The following is a 21265-nucleotide window of genomic DNA, read 5'->3' as shown; positions in this document are numbered from 1 at the left end:
CTTAAATATATACTAGGTTATAATTGAATGCAATAGCCAATAACTAGAACAAAACATGAGCACGATAGACCTTGTAGTCTTCAAATCAAAAACCATCTTCACAGCAATGACTGGCTTCTTCTTCTTGGGAATCGTGTTAGAAGGAATCGTGTTAGAACCTACACGTTACCAAAATTGAAGCAATGAGCACTGGTGTTAAAACTGGAACTACACTTCTAGATAGGCACCATATTATAAAAACTAATGTCACTCTAATTTGAAATTATAGCAATCTAAGTAAATTGCTTAACACAAAAATAAAGTGAAATTATAGCAAATAAGACATTGAATGTATATTCTGTGAAATATAGAATAACAATACAAACACAATAAATATCTGCATGTTCACAAATATATATGCAATAACAATAACAATAACAACAATAAAATCCTAAAATCATTGAGAGCCTAGATGATCGTGAACCACACAGTATATCAAGAAAAAAAAACACACACACACACACACAATCACAGGTGCCTCTTTTTCCTTAGCACAAAAAAAAAATTCTGATACAGAAAAATTTAGATGAGTTCGACAAAGAAAAAAGTGGAATACATCCCAACATTCAAACACCTTTGCTTTAAAAACACTAAAGTTTTGGTTGCAACATCCAGCACCTCAATGGCTGTAATTAAACATGAACAAGATTTCAAGCACCTAAATCAGCCTCAAGCAACTCAATTGCATTAAACAGGAATCAGATTTGGTGGAACCAGATTTCAAGTGCCATCAAGCAACTAAATTGACATCAAGCAACCCAATTGTATTAAAAATGAATCTCTATTTTGTAGAACCAGAATTCAAGTGCCTCAATTGTAATAACTATGAAGAGCAAACAATTTATTTATACCTGACACAGAAGTTGCTTATTTGCGCAAGTCTTTCAGCTGGTTAGCTAACTCATCATACAGGCTTCTTGTTTCTGTTTGTTGCTGTTGCAAGGTCTTAATCAACTCTTGCTGAGCAGTGAATTGTTGAGTTACTTCTGCAGCTCGTTTTTCTGCTTCATCTGCTCTTTTTCGGCTGTCCTCAATCTCATGCCTCCAGCGTTCTACCTCAGCAGCTTGCTTCTTGGTTGCACTACGACCGCGGATGTGTCCAGGTATGTAACCAAGTTCTTGCTCGCATATTTCCTTGCTAGTCATTGAAGTTGTAGCCTGCAATTCCCTCATTTTGTCCTAGGCAAGTAAAAAATATGATCATTATGTAGCTGGAATGGATGTCAATAATTTAAAAATCCATTATCCAAGTGAAACAGCTCACCAAGGTCTCTTTTGCTTTGTCATTTACCAGCCCCCCTGACTTCTTTGACTTTCGACTTAACTCAAACATGTCTATCTCTGAAAGCTCGACATCTTCTTTCCTTTTCTGTCCAAATTTTCAATTTTTTCATTTTCAGTCATATGACAAAAAGGATGTACATGTACAAGTGTTGGCTGGGTTTCAGATTACCTTTTCCTCAACAACTCTTGCAAGCGATTTTGTGCCAACAGTAGTGTGGCAGTCATTTTTGGCACGATTTTGCTTGTTACGTTCACTAATTTTCTGCCACAAATTAGTGAAAATTTTAACTGACAAAGATTAGCAAATTTGTGAAGTGAAATCTGAAATTTAATAAAAGGATAGGTTATTTTGACAAGCTAACCTTAAATTCATCATTTTCAAAGTAGCTGACCAGCCACTTCCAATCTTCTTCACTCACACCTTCAGGAACTTGCCTCAATGCTTCTTGCCTTGATTCAAAACTCTGGAAATACTTGTGAAGCCGATATCGATGGTTTCGATATTGTGTGTTTAACTGCCTATTAATAGCAGTTTTTGAGGTGATGTGCTCTGGAAATCGAAAGTCATCCTACAATAACAGTGCAATCTACTTAAAACCAAGCAAATCTATGTGAAAATGACATATTAAATCTAAGGAAGATTTGAGTGCAAAAGTAGTGCAAATCTAAAGCAGTAAAATCTCTCATACTTTCTGGATGAAATTAGAGTATTAGCAGGTCAACAAATACCGTAACCGTGCTGTATATGCCTTCTCGGTCACCGGGATTGAGATGGGACCACTTTGGAACATTAAGCCTAGCAGCCTTCCTAACAACACAACCCCCTTCTGTGATGAAGTATTGAGAATCCTTCCCAACAATCCGCCGAATACAATCATCAATTTCAATGGTGAGCGTCTCATTAGCCTCCCTTTTTTTTGATAATGATAGATTTCGTGTACGTCCTCTTCTTCTTGCTGACAGCAGCATAGCTATTAACAAATATCAGTCCATACATTACTTTGACCACATTAACAAAGTCAGTCATGAAATAGAAACTTGGTTTTTAATTTCAGCCGTGAAAATGAAGTCTAACTTACCATTTTCTTGCTCATCCGAAACTGGAATAGTCTCATTTTCTCCGGATGCACGAGACTCAGATGTCTGAGGGTGTATCATCCTACTCTCACTAGCAATTTCTCTAGGTGAAGAAGTTGGAGTGACAGATATTGCATTCTCTGAGGATACACTCTTGGATGCACTTCTTGGTTGATTGCTTCCAACTGAATTAGGTATTGCAGGCTGTTGTGCACCTTGAGCTTTTCTCTGCAGCATTTGGCCTCGCTTTCCTGGTCCAGCCATCTAAAAGTAACAAGAAGTTAGTGTTACAGCATAGTATAATTTAGGAATAAAAACTAGTTAGCCGGAGTTAAAGAGATTAAACTTAGTGTCATGTAGTCCTCATCAATTTCACCTATTCCGAATCGATGTCATTATCACTAAGAATCTCCTCTTCGTCTTCCTCATTGTTAGACTCATGTTCATTCACTTCATCATCATCATTAATGAAGTCTTCAAAGGTGCCATTTGAGCTATTTTTTGACTTCTCAGCATGTACAATGGATGAAGGTACAGCCTTCGGTATCTCATTGTCTTCTCTTGAAAGTAATGGTGGATTGTCGAGGTCTATTATAATAGTGAAATCCCCAGTTGCTTCTTCTTGATATATTTCCTCAACAATTGGTTCTTTTTCTAAATCTTCAGGAACATCATACAAGTGCCTTGGACTGAACCTCTCGACGACAAACCAGTTTTTGCCTAGTTTCAAGTCTTCAAGATAAAAGACTTGTTGGACATGTTGAGGGAGGACATATGGTTGGTCTTCATACCATTTTCTGGACGAATTGACACTTGTGATACCCCATTCTTTGTCCACTTGCATCCCAGCACTATCATCGGTCTTCCACCAGTCACACTTGAATACTATAACCTTTTTTTTCCCGAGCCAGTATCTTACTTCAATAATTTGTTGTATCACACCATAAAAATCGATCATATTGTTACCATGCTCACCTCTAACTACAATACCACTGTTTTGAGTCTTTCTTTGCCTTTCCCGATTTTCCGTGTGAAACCTATACCCATTAACCATGCAGCCCGTATACATGCAAACTCGGTTGTCTAGCCCAAATGCTAATGCTCGAAGCTCGCCATTGGAAGCCTCGCTGCCATACATAACCTAGTAAGGACAATTTCACCTAAATCAGTAATTTATTGTATTAGAGATAAAAAAAGTAGGCTGTCCAAATGACACTACAAACATACACGCTGTTTAACCCATTTTGCAAATTCTCTATCGTGCCTTTGGTCCACATTTTCAGCACTCTCTGCCTCCAACTCCATTTTATGCGCACTATAGACAAAAACAATAAACCCATAAATTTTTTATGAACATATCAAAATATAGAACAAAGGTACAAGCTTTAATTAACATTAAAAGCTTACTTTATATAGTCCTCAAGCTCATCACAATTGTTCAATATAAATGTATGAATTTTTTCCAGCTCTGAGTCAAGGAAATTGCCCCTTTTGGGCCCTCCAAATGGACGACCAGGGCATGAAAAAATGGACAATTCACCAGTATTATATCCCCTATCATTGTTTCGTTCAGGCTTGTTGAATATCGTATCAATATTGTCTAGGTACATAGAGCAGAATGTCAAGCATTCTTTATCTATGTACCGCTCAGCAATGCATCCCTCTGGCCGGGCCTTATTCCCAACATAACTTTTCAGCACTGCCATATGTCTTTCTCAAAGGAAAATAAAAGAAATTAGAAGATTGCAGTGGTCTTTAATAAAAAAAAAACTTACAAGGCTATATGTACAACTCTCTACCTCTCAAATGGGAACATCCAACGATATTGAGCTGGACCGCCAAGGATAGCTTCAGCAGGCAAGTGAACCATCAAGTGCATCATTATATCGAAGAAAGCTGGAGGGAACAACCTCTCTAATTTACATAAGATGACTGCAATTTTTTGGCCTAACTCCTCCAGAACCTCTCTATGTAATGTTCTAGCACATAATTTTTTGAAGAATTCACTTAACTCGAATAGCACTTGCCGAACTTCTTTTGTTAAACTTCCACGGATTGCAAGTGGGAGTAGCCTTTGTATAAAAATGTGGAAGTCATGACTTTTCATTCCAGAAATTTGAAACTGGCCATTCTTTATACATCGGCAAATGTTTGAGGCAAACCCATCTGGATATTTGACAGAATTCAAGAACTCACATACTTTTTTTTTCTCCTCCTTGGTTAGGCTGTAACAGGCATGTGGCATGATATAAGAGTCGCCATTTGGAATCAAATGTAGCTCTTTTTTCAAACCCAAATCCTTCAAATCTTGACGACACAACCAGTGGTCTTTGGTTTTGTTTTCAATATCCATAATTGTGGCAATGACAGCCTCTGAGACATTTTTTGACACATGCATTAAATCCAAATTATGCCTAAGAAGGAGGTCTGCCCAATATGGTAACTCAAAGAAACAACTTTTCTTTGTCCAGTTCAAACCACTCTCAGAACGCTTGCGTTTCTTTGCATTGGATTGCGCCTTGGTCTTCCCAAAATTTACCTCCATATTTTGTACCTGATCCAAAATTTCATTTCCAGATAAAGGTGCAACAGGATTCCTAAAGTCCACATTGCCATCGAAAGGTTTTTTTTCTCGCCGCCAAGAATGGTCAATGGGTAAGAAGCGGCGATGACCTGTGTAACACAACTTTTTTCGGTGTGGTAAATGTACGCAAGTTGTCTCAACCATGCAAATAGGACATGCTTGATACCCTTTCGTACTCCATCCGGACAGCATTGCATAAGCTGGAAAATCATTTATAGTCCATAGTAAAGCTGCCCGGAGGTCAAATTTCTTGCCACTATATGCATCATATGTTTCAACACCAAGCCACATTTCATTCAGTTCATCTATTAGAGGCTCCATGTAAACATCAATCTCATTTCCCGGGGATTTAGGCCCAGGAATTAGCATTGATAGGAAAAAGAAAGGATCTCTCATACACTTCCAAGGGGGCAGATTGTATGGCACTAGATAAATAGGCCAGATGCTATAAGCACTACTCATGGTCCCAAAAGGATTGAAACCATCAGTTGCAAGACCTAACCTCACATTTCTAGGATCAACGGCGAAGTCCGGATGCAACCTATCAAAGTGTTTCCATGCTTCACTGTCTGCTGGATGCCGCATGATGTTATCATCATGCACACACTTTTCTTTATGCCATCTCATATCTGAAGCTATTTCTTTGTGGGTATATAATCGTTGCAGCCTAGGCTTCAAAGGAAAGTAACGCAAAACTTTGCGTGGAACTCTTGAACCTGCCATCTTGTAGCGAGGTTCTTTACAATTTAGATTTGGACAAGTGTCTAAATTTTCATTTTCCTTGCGGAAGAGAACACAATCATTGACACAAGCATGGATTTTTTCAGATTTAAAACCTAAGTCTCGAATGAGCTTCTTAGCATCAGCAAAAGACTTGGGAACTGTGGCTTCAGGAGGTAGTGCATGCCTAAAAATTTCCAGCAATGCATTGAAGGACTTTATAGTCCACCCGCTCATTGTTTTCAAATGGAGCAAAGTGACTACAAAGGATAGCTTTGAGTAAAAATGATTCCCTGGATACAGCTCCTTTTTTGCATCTTCTAACAATTTAAGAAAGTTATCTGTGTCACTATGATTCGCATTTAGACTATCATCCGTTGATTCTTCCCTACCAGCCCAATTGTCCCCCCATTGTGCTGTCCCAATGTCGTGCAACATGTCATTTAAATCTTCAGTATCACTATCCTCCTCTCCATCCCCATGTTCAGTACTATCCCCACAATTTTGGTGTCGAAATTGTTCCCCATGGTGTATCCATCTTGTGTAGCTTTTACGAATGCCTTGAGTCAATAAATGATCCTCCACAACTGTTTTAGTTTGGTTACAAAAATTATTGCATTGTGTACATGGGCATGGGATTTTCTGATTTTCAACTTTTTGAGAATATGCAAACTTGAGGAAATTTTTGACTCCGAGTTCATAAGCCTTGTCCTTCCTATTGCTAATCTTCATCCAAGTTTTATCCATGTCCTAGATATAGACACATCAGCCTTTAGTACAAAATACTTTTCTAATATCAAACTAAAGAGAATAATTTGTTAACTAGCCTTTTCAAAAATTAAGGCTACAAGTCATATGAAAAGCAGCCATAAAAGTAATATGAAAATTCATATGAAAAGCCATGAAATCAGTATCATATATCAAGAAAAGTAATATGTAAAATGCAACATTTCAGAAGCCCAAATTGCCTCGGATAATGGCAAGGAAATGAAGCCTTTCGGGGGCAGGACAGAAGCCATTGGATAATGAGCTAACAAAAACAGGGGAAAATTAAAATGTAGGTTCGAAAATGGCAAGGAAATGAAGAACAAAGAACAAACTTCAGTTGAACTTACCTGAGAAATGTATAGCTTTCCCCAATTGCCTCGGATTTGCTGGTGCTAAAGAGCTCGACGCGGTTGCGGGTCAATAGAGGGGAGAAAGGGCTATCGTCAGTGGTGAAGGAAATGCTGAAGAATAAATTATGGTGCTGGATAGCTCGGACTTCAGCGGCTGATGGTGGTGGATGGACTTCAGCGGTTAACGGTGGTGAGCGGCTTCGACGCGGTTGCGGGTCAATGGAGGGGAGAAAGGGTCATCGTCAGTGGTGAAGGAAAGGCTGAAGAATAAAGCTCAAGTTGCTGGGTAGCGGCGAACTTCAGCGCTGATGGTGGTGGATAGCGGCGGACTTCAGCGGTTAACGGTGGGAGCGGGAGAAAGGGTCATCGTCAGTGGTGAAGGAAAGGCTGAAGAATAAAGCTCAAGTTGCTGGGTAGCGGCGAACTTCAGCGGCTGATGGTGGTGGATAGCGGCGGACTTCAGCGGCTAACGGTGGCGAGCGGCATTTCGAATCTACGGGAAGGAAGGGTTAGTTCACCATAGGAAGGAAAGACTGAGAATGAAATTTGTCTAAGTGTTGGAAGAGAGAAGCGGCGAGACTTTTGTTTGTGTGTGAACAACCAAAAACGACGTCGTTTTGTAGAGATTTCAGCCACCCGCCTCGCGCCTCTTTCAGATTTCAGACTGGCGCTCTTTTTTTTTTGGCATCTAAGCACGTCTTTGAGATTCCAGGATTCACGCCTTTAGCTTCATACATCTTTTTTCTTTTTTTTTTTAGCCAAATTTTTTTTTCAGGTTTCTTTTTTCATACTTAATCTCTTTTTTTTTTTTCCTTAATCTCATCTATAAATATCAAATAAATTATTTGATATTGGTTTCTTTTTTGTGCATGTATATATATGTGTGCTTGTTTGTGTCTATATACATCTTTTTGGGTTTGGACAACTCAATATACAAATTATTTAAGAAATTACCTTACAATAAAACTTACACAATAAAACATGTTTCAAAAATTTAACATGCATAGAATCGCTTATATACAATATAGCACTTCTTACTCATGCTTATACTACTCTTTGTCTATTACTTAGTTTTTATAATAAATTAAAAGAAACATGTAATCAAATATTCTGTTAAATGTGTGGCAACTCTCAATCTTATTGCACAACAGATATTTTACTGAATAATTTTAATTTCGTATATACCCATTCCATATGAAAATAATTATTACTTATGATGTATTACATGTTATACTAATCTTTCACAGTGCTAACATTAGACTACAAATTATATTCAATTACACTTTTTCAAATTATTTCAGTTATTGATTTTTGGGGGTTGTTATAAGGAATAATAAACAATTCGTGAAAAAATTTTTATGCTTAGACATGTCTATTATGTCAACTTAGCAAAAATTACAAATATCTAAAAATAGTTTGTTATTATATCATTTGCATTTTGCTAATACGTAATGAATAGGGGCTAAATTATAAAATTAGGGTGTCATATCTTCGGTGCTTTTGCTCATATAAAAGAATTGGGGGCTAAATAATAAAATTAGGGTGCCATAGTAGAATTAGTGAAATTTGATGAAAATACTATAGAATTGCTTATATACAGTATAGCACTTCTTACTCATGCTTATCCTACTCTTTGTCTATTACTTAGTTTTTATAATAAATTAAAAGAAATATGTAATCAAATATTCTGTTAAATGTGTTACAACTCTCAATCTTATTGCACGACAGATATTTTACTGAATAATTTTAATTTCGTATATACCCATTCCATATGAAAATAATTATTACTTATGATGTATTACATGTTATACTAATCTTTCACAGTGCTAACATTAGACTACAAATTATATTCAATTACACTTTTTCAAATTATTTCAGTTATTGATTTTTGGGGGTTGTTATAAGTAATAATAAACAATTCATGACAAAATTTTTAAGCTCAGACATGTCTATTATGCCAACTTAGCAAAAATTACAAATATCTAAAAATAGTTTGTTATTATATCATTTGCATTTTGTTAATACATAATGAATAGGGGCTAAATTATAAAATTAGGGTGTCATATCTTCGGTGCTTTTGCTAATATAAAAGAATTGGGGGCTAAATAATAAAATTAGGGTGTCATAGTAGAATTAGTGAAAGTTGATGAAAATACTGTAGTATACAGTGACGCAAAAAGTTGTCACAAAATTGGAACCGGGTAGACTTTCAATGACAACAAGTTATGTTGTTACTGTAGAGAGAGCGTTTGTGACGACTTTACTTGAGTTGTCATAAAATCATTTCCCGCGGCATCAAATGAGATGCGCGCCAACTATTTCGTGACAAGTTGAGAATGATAACTTCCAATGTTGTCACTGATTATGCTTGTGTTGTACTCATCTGTGATGACACCTAATGTCGTCACTGAATTAGGTTATCTGTGACAAGATTTTTGTTGCCACCAGCTTTCTAGTGCGTCCTTTCTGGAAAATTTTCCCTCAATTGGGTTTACTTCTTACTGATTAAAATAAGGGAAAATCGTTCAAAACATTCAAAATTTTTGCATCCCTCACATTTCACAAAATGAAGTTTTTTGTCCCTCACATTTTACAAAATGAATTTTTTCATCCTCATTGATTATGTGTAAGAATAGCTTTTTTTTTTTTAAACCCATGTATATATCTATTTGATTTTACCTAAACAGTGTGAATAGCATATAGTATATCTCTATTTAATTTCGTCTCAATGTACTGTTCAGGTGAAATCAAATAGATATATATACATGAGTTTAAAAAAATATTGCCACTGGCCATTTGGTCCAGTGGTCATCACCATTAAAGGTGATGCTGGAGGTCAGGGGTTCAATCCCTGCCTCCCACAAATTTGCCACAATTTGTGGCGGTCTTAGTTGACCTTCATCGATGGAGTCTGTACTCACATCGAACCCCCTCCCCTTCCCCTTAGACTAGGCTAGATTAGGTTATAGGACATCTATCGTTTCGACCAAAAAAAAAAAAAAAGAGTTTAAAAAAATATTAGTTTTCACTCATGTTCATTTCCTTTTACTCGAAAATTGAAAACAAAGAAAATATTTAATTCTAAACATTATTGAGTATTTATATCGAATTAAATTTGGACAGAAAAAATAAACAAAGGAAAAGAATGACAAAAAGAAATAAGTAATTGGCACTTTCAAATTTTAAGACAATTACAAGGCAAGTAATTCAACTGTTGGTCTTAAAGGTGGCGAGTAGAAACTTTAGATTTAAGTTACAATTTGTTAGCATGACTATAGAATTCGAGTTAGGACCCATTAATTAGATGGTTTTATTATATAATTTAATAAATGAATTATTACCAAATGAGAAAAGGCCACAAATATTGAATAGATTCATATAGTGAAATCAAATAGATATATTCATGGGTTTAAAATAAAAAACTATTCGTACAGATGGTCAATGAAGGTAGAAAAAATTCATTTTGTGAAATATAAGGGACAAAACAATTTATTTTATAAAATGTGAGGAATTATGGATCAGATTATATAAATTTTTATTTGACAATTTTGCAATTTCACTCTTTAAAATATCTACTGCATATCTTTTTTCTTGCAGTTGTTTAAATATCGGAAAAAAACCAATAATTTAACCTACAGTCCCACAGGTCAACGTATCTTCAAGGGTGAAGCCAGTAGGAGATATCACGAGTTCGTAGTCCCGAGTCCCTCATCTCAAGCTTTAGTCTTGCAATGGCCTTCCTGTTTGCAGATGCAACCAACCAAATCTGCCAGCAAAGACCCATCAAACTTGTTCAAGCCACCATAATCTGTCAAGATCACGCAAAGAAAAAAAAAACTCTTATTTTTTGCTAAAATTTTGGCCTATAAATTGCTGCATTAATAATTAGTTTCAATGAAGAAAATGCTTACCAAAGCTCGGTTAGATAATATTCCAGTTTACTTAGTAAATAAGTTGAAATGAAGTGAATTCATCGGAGGGAATTTCGCCATTTTCGTCCCTAAACTTTTACACTAAAACCAATTTCATCCTTTATGATTTTTTTTAGCCAATTTAGTCCTTCGACTATTTTAAAGTCTCTAATGTAGGACTTTTGCGGCAGCGACACCATATTTTACATATTCTGTACAATCGATGATGGGTATATCTGTCATTTTAAATTAAATTCTTTAATTTAAACGGACCTTTGACTATAGTTCCTCTTCTCCGATGGGAATCTCATCCCATTCACCAGAAATTCACACAAACGCTCACTTCACACACACACATATATATATATATATTCTTCAGTCCACGCTGAGAAAATTGAAGACTTTCTACTTTACGTCAAATTGATAGTTATCATCAAAATGAGGCTTAATACTTCTCACCCCTGTATGACTACCAATTACAGAATCTACTCCAACCCAATCATTTCCAGGTGTAGTGAACTGGTAAAATGTACTATCAAAAAAACTGGGAAACTAAAAGAAACAAAACGGGTAACTACTAAAACATGCACGCCCAGATGGCAAATTTTCTGCTGAAATTGGAGACGGAGAAAAAATAAGATAAAACCCCTATTTAAAAAAAAAAAACAAATGGAAGTTGAAGTAATTGATTTGTTTTCCCTTAATAGTAGTCAAAATATTAAAGGTGTTTAGAATCAGACTGATGTGCAAAAGATTGTTCAGCACAGCCCAGATAATCTAATAGAACCTCTGAACAAACATGGTTTAACAGTCTCATCATTTCCCAAACCGCCCAATTATTTCAATGCAACATTAATATGAAGTTAAAGAGAAAACAAACACTGTAAAACTTAAATCCCAGATTAGCCGCTCAAGCAGAAGCGAGAAGTGCACCCCCCCTACCCACCAAAAACGGGGGGCGGAAAGAGAAAATGCGTGGAAATCCGATCTCCATGAGTTGGTCTTGTTTCTGAAAACTTGGCCTCTAACACTCTGGTTCTTCAGTACCCTTCCCCCTACAAACCCAATTGTCAGTCGCACTAATAAGTAGATGTACGATATTACTCAGCTCTTGATTTTTTGGTTTTTTCTTGGGAATTTTGTTTCATGATTTGAGTGTGTGTGAGAGAGAGTTTGTGCGAATTTCTAGTGAATGGGATGAGATTTCCATCGGAGAAGAAGAATTCCGTTTAAATTAAAGAATTTAATTTAAAATGACAGATATACCCATCATCGGTTGTACAGAATATGTAAAGTGTGGTGTGGCAGCCGCAAAAGTCCTTCATTGGAGACTTCAAAACAGTCGAAGGACTAAATTGGCTAAAAAAAAATCATAAAGGATGAAATTGGTTTTAATGTAAAAGTTTAGGGACGAAAATGACGAAATTCCCTTCATCGGAAATTATTACCATTGCAAATAGGCACTCTAAGGCCTCAACATTGTACAATTAACTATACTGTCTCTCTTGCTCACGAAGGGGAAAGAAAGAAGATCAAAATTTTCAATTTTATTGCATTTTTCATAAAGAAAAATAAAAGAAATCAGAAATATAAATCTAATAAATAATGAGTAAATTTTGTATACACTGTCAGTGTATACACTATCATCATTAGATGAATATCACATAAGTGAAATTTAGATTTGAAATTTAAATTTAGCATATATGGCATTCATCTAAACATGATAGTGTATACACTGTCAGTGTATAGAAAATTAATCCATAAATTATATAGGAAGTGTTGCAAGTTCCAAAGATTTTTTTGGGGGGATCTTTTTACTTGTATCATGTATTTAATTAAACCCCTTCCTATCGTTATCACTTGTGTTTATCTCATGAACAAAATCCTAATTTTTTGTTGAGTCTGCCTAACGGGTAAACATTGAACATTCATTAAGATGTATTTCTAGTATTAGATTTTTGAAAAGATAAGATTAATTAGGAAAAATGTATATATATTAATTAGGAAAAATGTATATATATATATATATATATATATATATATATATAAGGGAGAATACTATTATGAGTGTGTGTATTCATGCTAGATTAGGTGGAATTCAAGTGCATCAATGAAGCCTTTCTTGTTTATTAGGGAAAAGAAATATACTCCCTAACTTTTTTCTTGTTTTCTTGGGAAAGAGGCAGGAAATATTTTAATCACCTACTTTCTAGTTAGCCATTTATCGAGATAGATTGCCTCCTTAATTTGTTTCTTTAGAGCAAGGTATGCTATTTTAACAAAGTGGTAGTTATAAATAGAAATTACAGTAGTTGACTTCTTTCCATATTTTATTGACAGCTCAATATAAGATTCGTTTTTATATTACACATCTATCTCTATTTACGTGGACCCTAACCTAGGCCCTGTTTGGAACCTCAATTTTTTCACTAGTTTGTATGCTACTAGTTTTTTAACAACTTTTGCTACAGGAACCCCAAAAAACTTATCAAAGTTTTTAACCTACACACTTTAAAATACCCAAAACACACAAAACTTCCAAAAAATTCCCTTCCCTTTTTCTTCTTCTTCTTCCTCCCCCATCCCAACCCACCACCACCTTGTCGCTGACCACCACCTCCAGCGCTGATCACCTCTTCCGGTGCCGGTCAACCTTTTTTTTTTTCCCTTTCTCCCTCTCCCCCTCTTCCTCCCCCGCCATCCTCCCCTCTACCACTGTGCTTTTTCTCGAACCGATTAATGCGGAAATTCTCGCGAGCCTCCTCGATTGCGGCTAGTTCTCCCTCCGAAATGGCGGCGTTCGGATCAAACTCCCAAAACTGATAGGGAAAGTGGCCGTTAGTCGTCCGTAGCCACGGACTTCCTCCCTCCGCGATCTTCAGCTCCCACATTTTCCTCCTTTTCCTTTACAAATCTCCTCTTCCACTAAAATTTAGCAGATTCACCACAAAACACACCAAAATTACCTAGGAAAAAACAAAAAGGACAACTCACATGCAGTTACAAGTACTTATACGGGAACGCAGATACGCGCGTAGAAAAGCAGTGTGTGAAGTGCACGGTATAGTTTTGGTGATTTGAGCGAGATCTTGTTGAGAAGATGAAGATGGAAAGTTGCAGTAGTGAAGTAGAAGGAGGTTTACCAAAAACGGCCAAGAAGAACGGAGAGAGAGAGAGAGTGTGTGTGAGTGATGGAAACTGAAAAGGAAATGGAGAGAGTGGATTTGGCTTTTTAAAATTTTTGTGTTGGAGGGGGAAGGGCAGAGGGGAGGAGAGGGGGAGAGGGAGAGGTTTAAGGAGAAAATGGGTGGTGGGGGAGGAAGAGGTGGCGGGTAGGAGATGGGGAGAGAAAATGTAAAAAAAAAAAAATTTCTGCTGCAGACTGCTTGATAGCAGTTTCGGGAGAGGAACAGGGGAGGGAAGGGGGAGGGGGAAGGGAGAAGAAGCAGGAAGGGAGGAAAGAAAAGAAAAAAGAAAGAAAGGAAAAAAAAGAAAAAGGAAAAAGAAAGAAAAAAAATGAAAAGGAAAAAAAGTTTTTCATTTTACAAAAGTTTTTCTACAACTTTTACAGTGATCTACAGTAAAGTTTTAGACAAACGTCCAAAAAACTCAGGTTCCAAACGAGGCCCTAATTTTGAAGGAAGCTTTCTGGATTACTCTGTGATTTTTTTTCCCTCAAGGTTGCGGATTCCTCTTCACATGAACCATAGATTACTCTGTCTTTCGCCCAATGGTAATTTCCATAGTTATTAAACCCGGTACGGCCTGACGGTTCAACCAGTCAACCCAGTGAACCGACAATTGAGCCGGGCCGAATTTTCAATTGGATCGTTTATGCATTGGAACCGTTGACTTTTCAACAGATCAGCGGTTCAACCGGTTAACCCGGTGAACCGGCCAGTTTTATGAGATGAGAAACCTGGTCCGCATGGAAAAATTTTGTCAAGTTGCTGGAAGGAAGATTCAAACATTGGATCTCCAACATGTTAGTACAATACACTCACCGCTGGACCAACTGCCATTTGTTAATTATTGTATTCACCTTTTATTATATATTAGACTTTTATTGTTATTTTATTTTTTCAAAACAAAATTTATATGGAATCTTTAATAACCTTTTATTATTCCCCAAACTCTATAAATTATGCAATTGGCTTAAAAAATAAAACATTACACAATTCTTTTTAAAGGCAAATATCATTTTCAATAAACTTTTGCACTTAAAACTCATAAATAAACTAGATAATTACACTTAGATAACATCTTATACTTGATATTTGATAGATTACTAATTATATTTAGGTTCTTAATTCTTATAAGAATTAATGATTCTATATTAAATTAAACTAACCGAATATTTATTATGACATAAAAATTATGAGATATAATATTTAAATATATTTAGTGACCCACCGGTTGGACCACTCATCCACTGGTTGAACCAAAAACCCGTTGACCCACCTCTTTCACCGGGTTCCTCTCCGGGCCGGGTTTAATAACTATGGTAATTTCTCCTCTTTTATATTCATTGATGTCAACATATATCTACTTTTTTATGACTACATATGCAATCATAAAAGTGAAAGTTTTTTTTAATCAATTGATTGGAGATCTAGGCCTTGATGTTTGGAACTAAGATACAACTTTTTCAATAATCAAAAGTTGCTTCTTTATTGGATGCTTGATTTTGATTCACTTCGGCTGTTTATGCTGTTGGTTAGGGGCATAATCAAGTAAAACCATGTTGATAAATATGTCTTAATTGAGTTTTATATCTTTTCCCTTAACAGATAATTTTAGACCTGTTTTGATTTTTCTGAAAATAAATATTTGCTCATACTAGAAAAATAATTTCAATTTTGTCAGTTTATGCTTTCATTGGCATACTTTGTTCTAGTGGTGAGTTTCCATACTTTTTTTTTTTTTTTAATTCAGGGAGATTCTACGATCCCTTTTATGTTAAATTCACATGCAGTTGGATTTTGATTTAGTAGCATACAATAGTGGATAAAGAAATTGTCACCTGGGTAAAAGTTGGGTTGGGTTATAATGTGGGAGGGATTTTAAATAAAAGGTCTTAGGTTCAAGCCCTCTCACTAAAAAAAAAAAGAAAAAAATTGCCACCTGATCATGAGAACGTTAGAAAGTCAATTTAGTCACTTTTGAGTGACCCAGAATCGCATGATTGCTTTTGCGCGCACTTGCAAATGTTTCATTAATTTAGGTATTTGCATTGTATAGAATTTAGTTGTATGAGGCTCAAAAAGAAAACCAAAAAAAAAAAAAAGGAGAAAGGATTAACGTATATGAGGGACTAGTAGGACTATCATGGTTCATGAACTAGTCCCAAGTTTGGAGATAGCTTCTTATTAGAAAAATATCTGTAAAAATTTTCATATCAAAATTGGATGAACTGCTTGTGATTCAGTGTCAAAGAACAGCATATCTTATATTGTGTTAATTAAATAATTCAAGAGCTTCAATTTGAGCAAGAAAAGCTGTAAACAGATGAAATCTACACATTTAGATCTCAGATTATTTATTTTCCTCCTGCAAGTAAACAGGTATTCTTAGTAGTTCCTTATATTGCACAAGCGCACAGCTTTATGTTTCTTTTTTTTTCATTATCTAAATTAACAATTTTACATGTTAAATTTTCCTTTCTTTTGTTCCTTTTTTTTTTATTGGGGATATATGGGCCTCCCTGCATATCTAGTTTAATGTCCTCCTCGTTTCTTTTCCTTTAAAACCATGAACTAATAGTGTATGAGAAAGTAAAATGAGGATAGAAATCATTTGAGAAACAAAGACAAAAGGATCGGGTTGAATTGTAATGCATGAGGAGTTATAAAAAAGAAGAGATTTTGGATTCAAATATTCTCACTTACAAAACAAAAAAAGAAAGAAAAAGAAGATGGGTATTTTTGAATAATGAAACTGGAAGATGAGAAGCAAATGGGAGTTTAACGGAGCAAGAAACCAATGTGCTACTACTTCTGTCATTTGGGTCAAATTTAAGCTCTTAAGCAAACAAAACTGGTTGTAATTGGATAGTAATTGGCTTTTATTGGGGCTGCGGGACTTGTATTCTTTTGTGATCCAAATGAAGCCAAAAATTATTATTTTTTCAGAAAGTGTTTTTATCAAGTTTTCTTGATATTTTTTGTGCAAAGGGGAGTTCCTTTATTGATTAATTATTTATTGGATTAAAAACAAAAAAGCTTCATGTGATATACCTAATACATAGAAAAGCCTCCCGTAAATTCAAAACATACAAAACGACACATCATATTTTAAACTAAATTATAAACTAGCAGAATTCATTAAACTTAATGAAAATGACAGTCTCGACTGTTAGTTTACCGGATTCCGTTAAGTTTACCGGATTCCGTTAAATTTAACAAATTCTATTAGTTTATATTTAGTTCAAAATATGAGGTGTCATTTTGTATGTTTTGAAATCACGGGAGATTTTTCTGTGTATTAGGTATACCACAGAAGCCTTTTTTGTTTTCGTATGTGAGAGAGGAAGAGAGAGAGGGAGAAGAAAGCAGGGAGGGGAGGAAGACCAGTGGTGGCTATGGCAGTGGTGGACGGAGGAGGGGAGGGGTGGTGGTGTGTGATGAAGTTTTTTCTTTAATTTTTAAAAAATATTTTAATAAAATTTTAAATTCTAAAAACATCCCTAATACATAGTAAAAGTTTTTCAATATACCATGCTACAACGTAGTATCTAAAAAATACCCCCAAAAATACCTAATTCATATTGATCCTGTAGTTGACCAACACATGACAAAAAATTCATCAGTTTTGTTTTCGATAAGTACTAGATTGCTAAAGCATTAGCTTGAACAATTTATTATACAGTCTATTCTAGCAGATAATTAAACTCTCAGCCATATGGTGCAAAAATGAACAAAACAATAAGAAGTTGGGACAGAACGTGTTATTTGAAGCCCTAGATAGCATGCAAAATAAAGTGCAAGAACATATAAACTTATTAATTATCTAAAATTGAAACTTTTTATTGATCAAATATGCCATGAGTTTTAGGCTAGACATTAGCAATGTTGTAAGTCCTCATCTAATCCGTACATTTTATTCTGATCTTAGTACAACTTTGCAATGCAGGAGTGTTTGGATACCAAAATTATCCCAAATAATATTTCGCTTGCATCACAAACACATTTTCCAACCTACCTTTTTATATTTCCAACTACTTTTTATCTCACATACATCACATCACAAAAAGTGCTACAGTAATTATTCCAAATAATATTTCAAATAATACACTATCCAAACAATCGAAACTAGTCGAGGGTATGACGGTCAGGAATGTGTATTTGCAGTTAATATTACCCACACTCATTGTTTGGTAGGCCATCGAGGGAATTATTCAATTGCAATGAAAATTGTTAGGTTTTGCTCCCCATTATCTTCCTCTTATTATTTGGGTTTTAAATCGGTTAACTAATTAGTAGAATGAAATTCATTTCTGTGCAAACTAAAAGGTAAGGGTGAATGACAAAAACTCACACTCGTTTTGAGATTTATGATTTCGGTTCCGATTTTGATTCAAAAGTGTTGGGATAAAGCGGGTTATGTAAAGGCTAGATTGTCGTATAAAATCAAGTATATGTACCTATAAGCTTACTAATAAACTACAAATTTCGCTGTCTTTTTGTTGTTCAAACGTGCAATGAGTTTGCAGGCTTGACATCGGCAATGTTGTAATAGTCCTCTTCTCATCTGTTTATCTTCTCCTAATAGAGTGAATTCCCAAAAGGTGAACTTTCTTTTTTAAAAAAAAAAATTCTCAAAAGGTGATATTTTTCAAACTTTTCTCAAAGAGTGAAAAACGTATTTCGTAAATTTATCTTTCCGTTTGTACAAGCATAAATTTGTGAATACATTTTTTCAGAACCTTCACTCTTCGGGGACTAGTCTAAGAAAATAGCCTAATTTGTGAATTCCTCCTCTCCCATTACAACTTAGCAATGTCATCTAATTAGGGAGGGGGGGGGGGGGAACTAGCTTTGGATCAATATACCACAGAAATAGCAAAACTGGACGCAAAAAGTTTGTCCAATATTTTGCTTCTTTTTTTATTTGGATAAATTATACTTTATCCCCCTATGATTTAGTACTTTTTTACATCACCCTTCTACAATTATGAAAGATATATATATGAGTAAATATTTTCTACACTGACGGTGTATACATTATCATCGTTGGATTCATGACATGTGTGCAAAAGTTGAATTTCAAATTCAAATTTTGCATAATTGTCAATCATCCAATGCTGATAGTGTATACACTGTCAATATAGGAAAGATTAATCCTATATGATAATACCTTCATAATTTGGATTAAAGTATCAAAGTGACAAAATTTATATTCTGTAACGAGATCGATTAAAATGTCAAAAGTACCCCAATGTTAATACAAAAATTATTTGATAAGCACAGGAAGGTTATGAATAGATTTTAAAAACCATAATAGAGTTATGTGATAAAGTACTAAACTAGTTAAAGTGTCATGCATATAAAGTTTATATATCTTGATGACCTCAGTCATTTTATTTTCTAAACGAGAGTAATTTCGACATATTGATTGGTTCCATTACAAAGGACTACTTCCGTTACATTAATACTTTAATTCAAACCATCAAAGAGTTATGCATAGAATTTGAAATCATAAGAAGCACTAGACCATAAGGGAATAAAGTGTAATTTACCATTTTTGTTTTCCCTGAGCAATCAATCACACGAATTGTTAACTATATGCAAATCTTTAAAGTTACCATTTGAACTAGGCATTAATCAATCATTGTACAATTGGTCGTACAATCTTTTTTTGGTTCCAATTTTATATTTACATAGTGGTACCCCTTCTGAACTAGGGAAACAAAAAAAAAATGATGACCAAATAGTTTAATTTTATTTCATCTTTCAGAAAAAAATAAAATAAATTGTACTAAGTGTAATAAATTCAATCTCCCACTCTTTGCAATGAAAAATCACAAGTTAAGGAAATTTTCTTTCTTGTCCGACATTTTTTCTCTTTGTACTTGTATCTTCTTCATCCCCCTTCCCATTTTTATGGCCTATGTTAAACTCAGGAATAAAATCCAATCTCTTGTTCATGGAAATAAGGGAAAAAAAAAAATCACCTTGCTTCTTCCTTTTTTCTAAGGAAAGGGGTAGGAATTGTTACAATCACACAGTTCTCAATTAGTTGTTTCCCAAGATTGATTGCCGCCTTAATTTCTTTCCCGCTAGGTAAGTTACTTTTTTATTAAAATTGCAGTTAAATATGGAAATTGCAGTAATTCGATTCTCTCAATATTTTCTTGACAGCTACCATAATACTCAGTTCATATTATAAATCTACTATCTATATATATGGATCCCAACCTAAATTTTACTATGCCTCCTTTGGCGTCTCCTCTGTAAAGGTTCCTCGATTTCTCTCCATGGATTCCTCTGCGAAATTCCCCAAGGTAAATTCATCTACTTTATCTTGAATTTTCTTTCATACCCATTAGGTTTTCGTATGTGATCCCATCCGCTATGGGAACAAGCTTTAACTAGCCTTTTCCTTTTCTTTTCTTTTTTTCCATTTTGTGTATTCTCATGTGTTACTTGATCTTGTCTTTGGTGTGCAAAGAAGTGTTTGAGCAAAATATTGTCATTTGCATGCATGAAGAAGCCAAAGGTGAAAGGACCACCACCACTACCACCTGCACCTCCGGCTACGCCTTCACAACCGCCACGTAGAGGGGATGTTCATGATAGAGGAGGTCAACCATCCATGGGAGGAGGCGTCCCGACGGTCGAGGATCTCATGGACAACATGATAAGAATGCATAAGGATATAACAAGCGTTGAAGTAAGTTTAGGGACGTGTGAACGACACCCTATGGATGATTATTATTACCATCATGCTATGAATTGGCAACCATCTATGGCAAGCGGCCACCATGCCTACGGATATCCTTGAGGAGCGCCTCCACCGGCTTATTAGGATGACTACTATGATGAGGAACTCCAGAGCTTGGCCATGGCACACTTTGGATTTAATTTCCTTTTGATAATTATGGGGTGTTTTTCAATTTTTTTTTTCAATCTGTTGCCATTCTAGTTCGTTTGTTTTGTCGTGGTGTGTTATGTTATTCTTTTCCTTGGACGGAAATAGAATAATATCAATATAAACTTTATTTTGAATATTTTTTATCTCTCCTTTTCTTTCTTCCTTTTTTTTGGGAATACATACTAGGTTTTAATTGCATGCAATACCCAATAATATTTTCTATAACAAAGCAACCAAACCCCCACGATGAGGACTATGCTTGAAAAGATAAAAACTAAAGTTAATCTGGCATCAGAGAGTGGGAAACAATGAGAAAGAAAAGGTAAGGAAGAAAGATAAAGAGAGCAAAGGGAAAAACATCAGTAGAAAATTAAAAAAAAAATTGAGAAATTTAATTATGTTAAGAATATGAAGAAAGGGGGTAAAGTGCAGAAAGCTTG

General features: G+C 35.2%; 2 protein-coding genes and 1 non-coding gene across 4 annotated transcripts; all 3 read right to left on the bottom strand.

The window, feature by feature from the left end:
- Positions 1-635: 635 nt before the first annotated feature.
- Positions 636-2297, bottom strand: LOC140014480 (uncharacterized). Of its 2 annotated transcripts, XM_072065365.1 has the most exons (5): positions 2053-2297; positions 1686-1892; positions 1493-1585; positions 1304-1408; positions 636-1218 (listed from the first exon to the last, which is right to left on the bottom strand). In XM_072065365.1, the coding sequence occupies exons 1-5, from the start codon at positions 2290-2292 to the stop codon at positions 907-909; spliced, it is 957 nt and encodes a 318-aa protein (XP_071921466.1). In that variant the 5' UTR covers positions 2293-2297; the 3' UTR covers positions 636-906. The 2 variants fall into 2 exon arrangements, with proteins under 2 accessions (XP_071921466.1, XP_071921467.1); XM_072065366.1 differs by lacking the exon at positions 1493-1585.
- Positions 2298-3446: 1149 nt separating this feature from the next.
- On the bottom strand, positions 3447-6632 carry LOC140014639 (uncharacterized). Its single transcript, XM_072065718.1, has 4 exons — positions 4200-6632; positions 3808-4110; positions 3628-3715; positions 3447-3560 (listed from the first exon to the last, which is right to left on the bottom strand). Exons 1-4 carry the CDS (start codon positions 6449-6451, stop codon positions 3447-3449), a joined length of 2757 nt encoding a protein of 918 aa, XP_071921819.1. The 5' UTR covers positions 6452-6632.
- A 4828-nt stretch (positions 6633-11460) lies between these two features.
- Positions 11461-11561, bottom strand: LOC140014907 (small nucleolar RNA Z122). Its single transcript, XR_011821653.1, has one exon. It is a non-coding gene; the product is annotated as a small nucleolar RNA Z122 (small nucleolar RNA).
- Between the last annotated feature and the right edge of the window lie 9704 nt (positions 11562-21265).

This window comes from Coffea arabica, chromosome 9e, assembly GCF_036785885.1.
Source record: "Coffea arabica cultivar ET-39 chromosome 9e, Coffea Arabica ET-39 HiFi, whole genome shotgun sequence".
In the NCBI taxonomy this organism is placed as follows: Eukaryota; Viridiplantae; Streptophyta; class Magnoliopsida; order Gentianales; family Rubiaceae; genus Coffea; species Coffea arabica.
The sequence above is the reverse complement of the archived record's forward strand: the minus strand, read 5'-3'. Positions and strand labels throughout refer to the sequence as shown.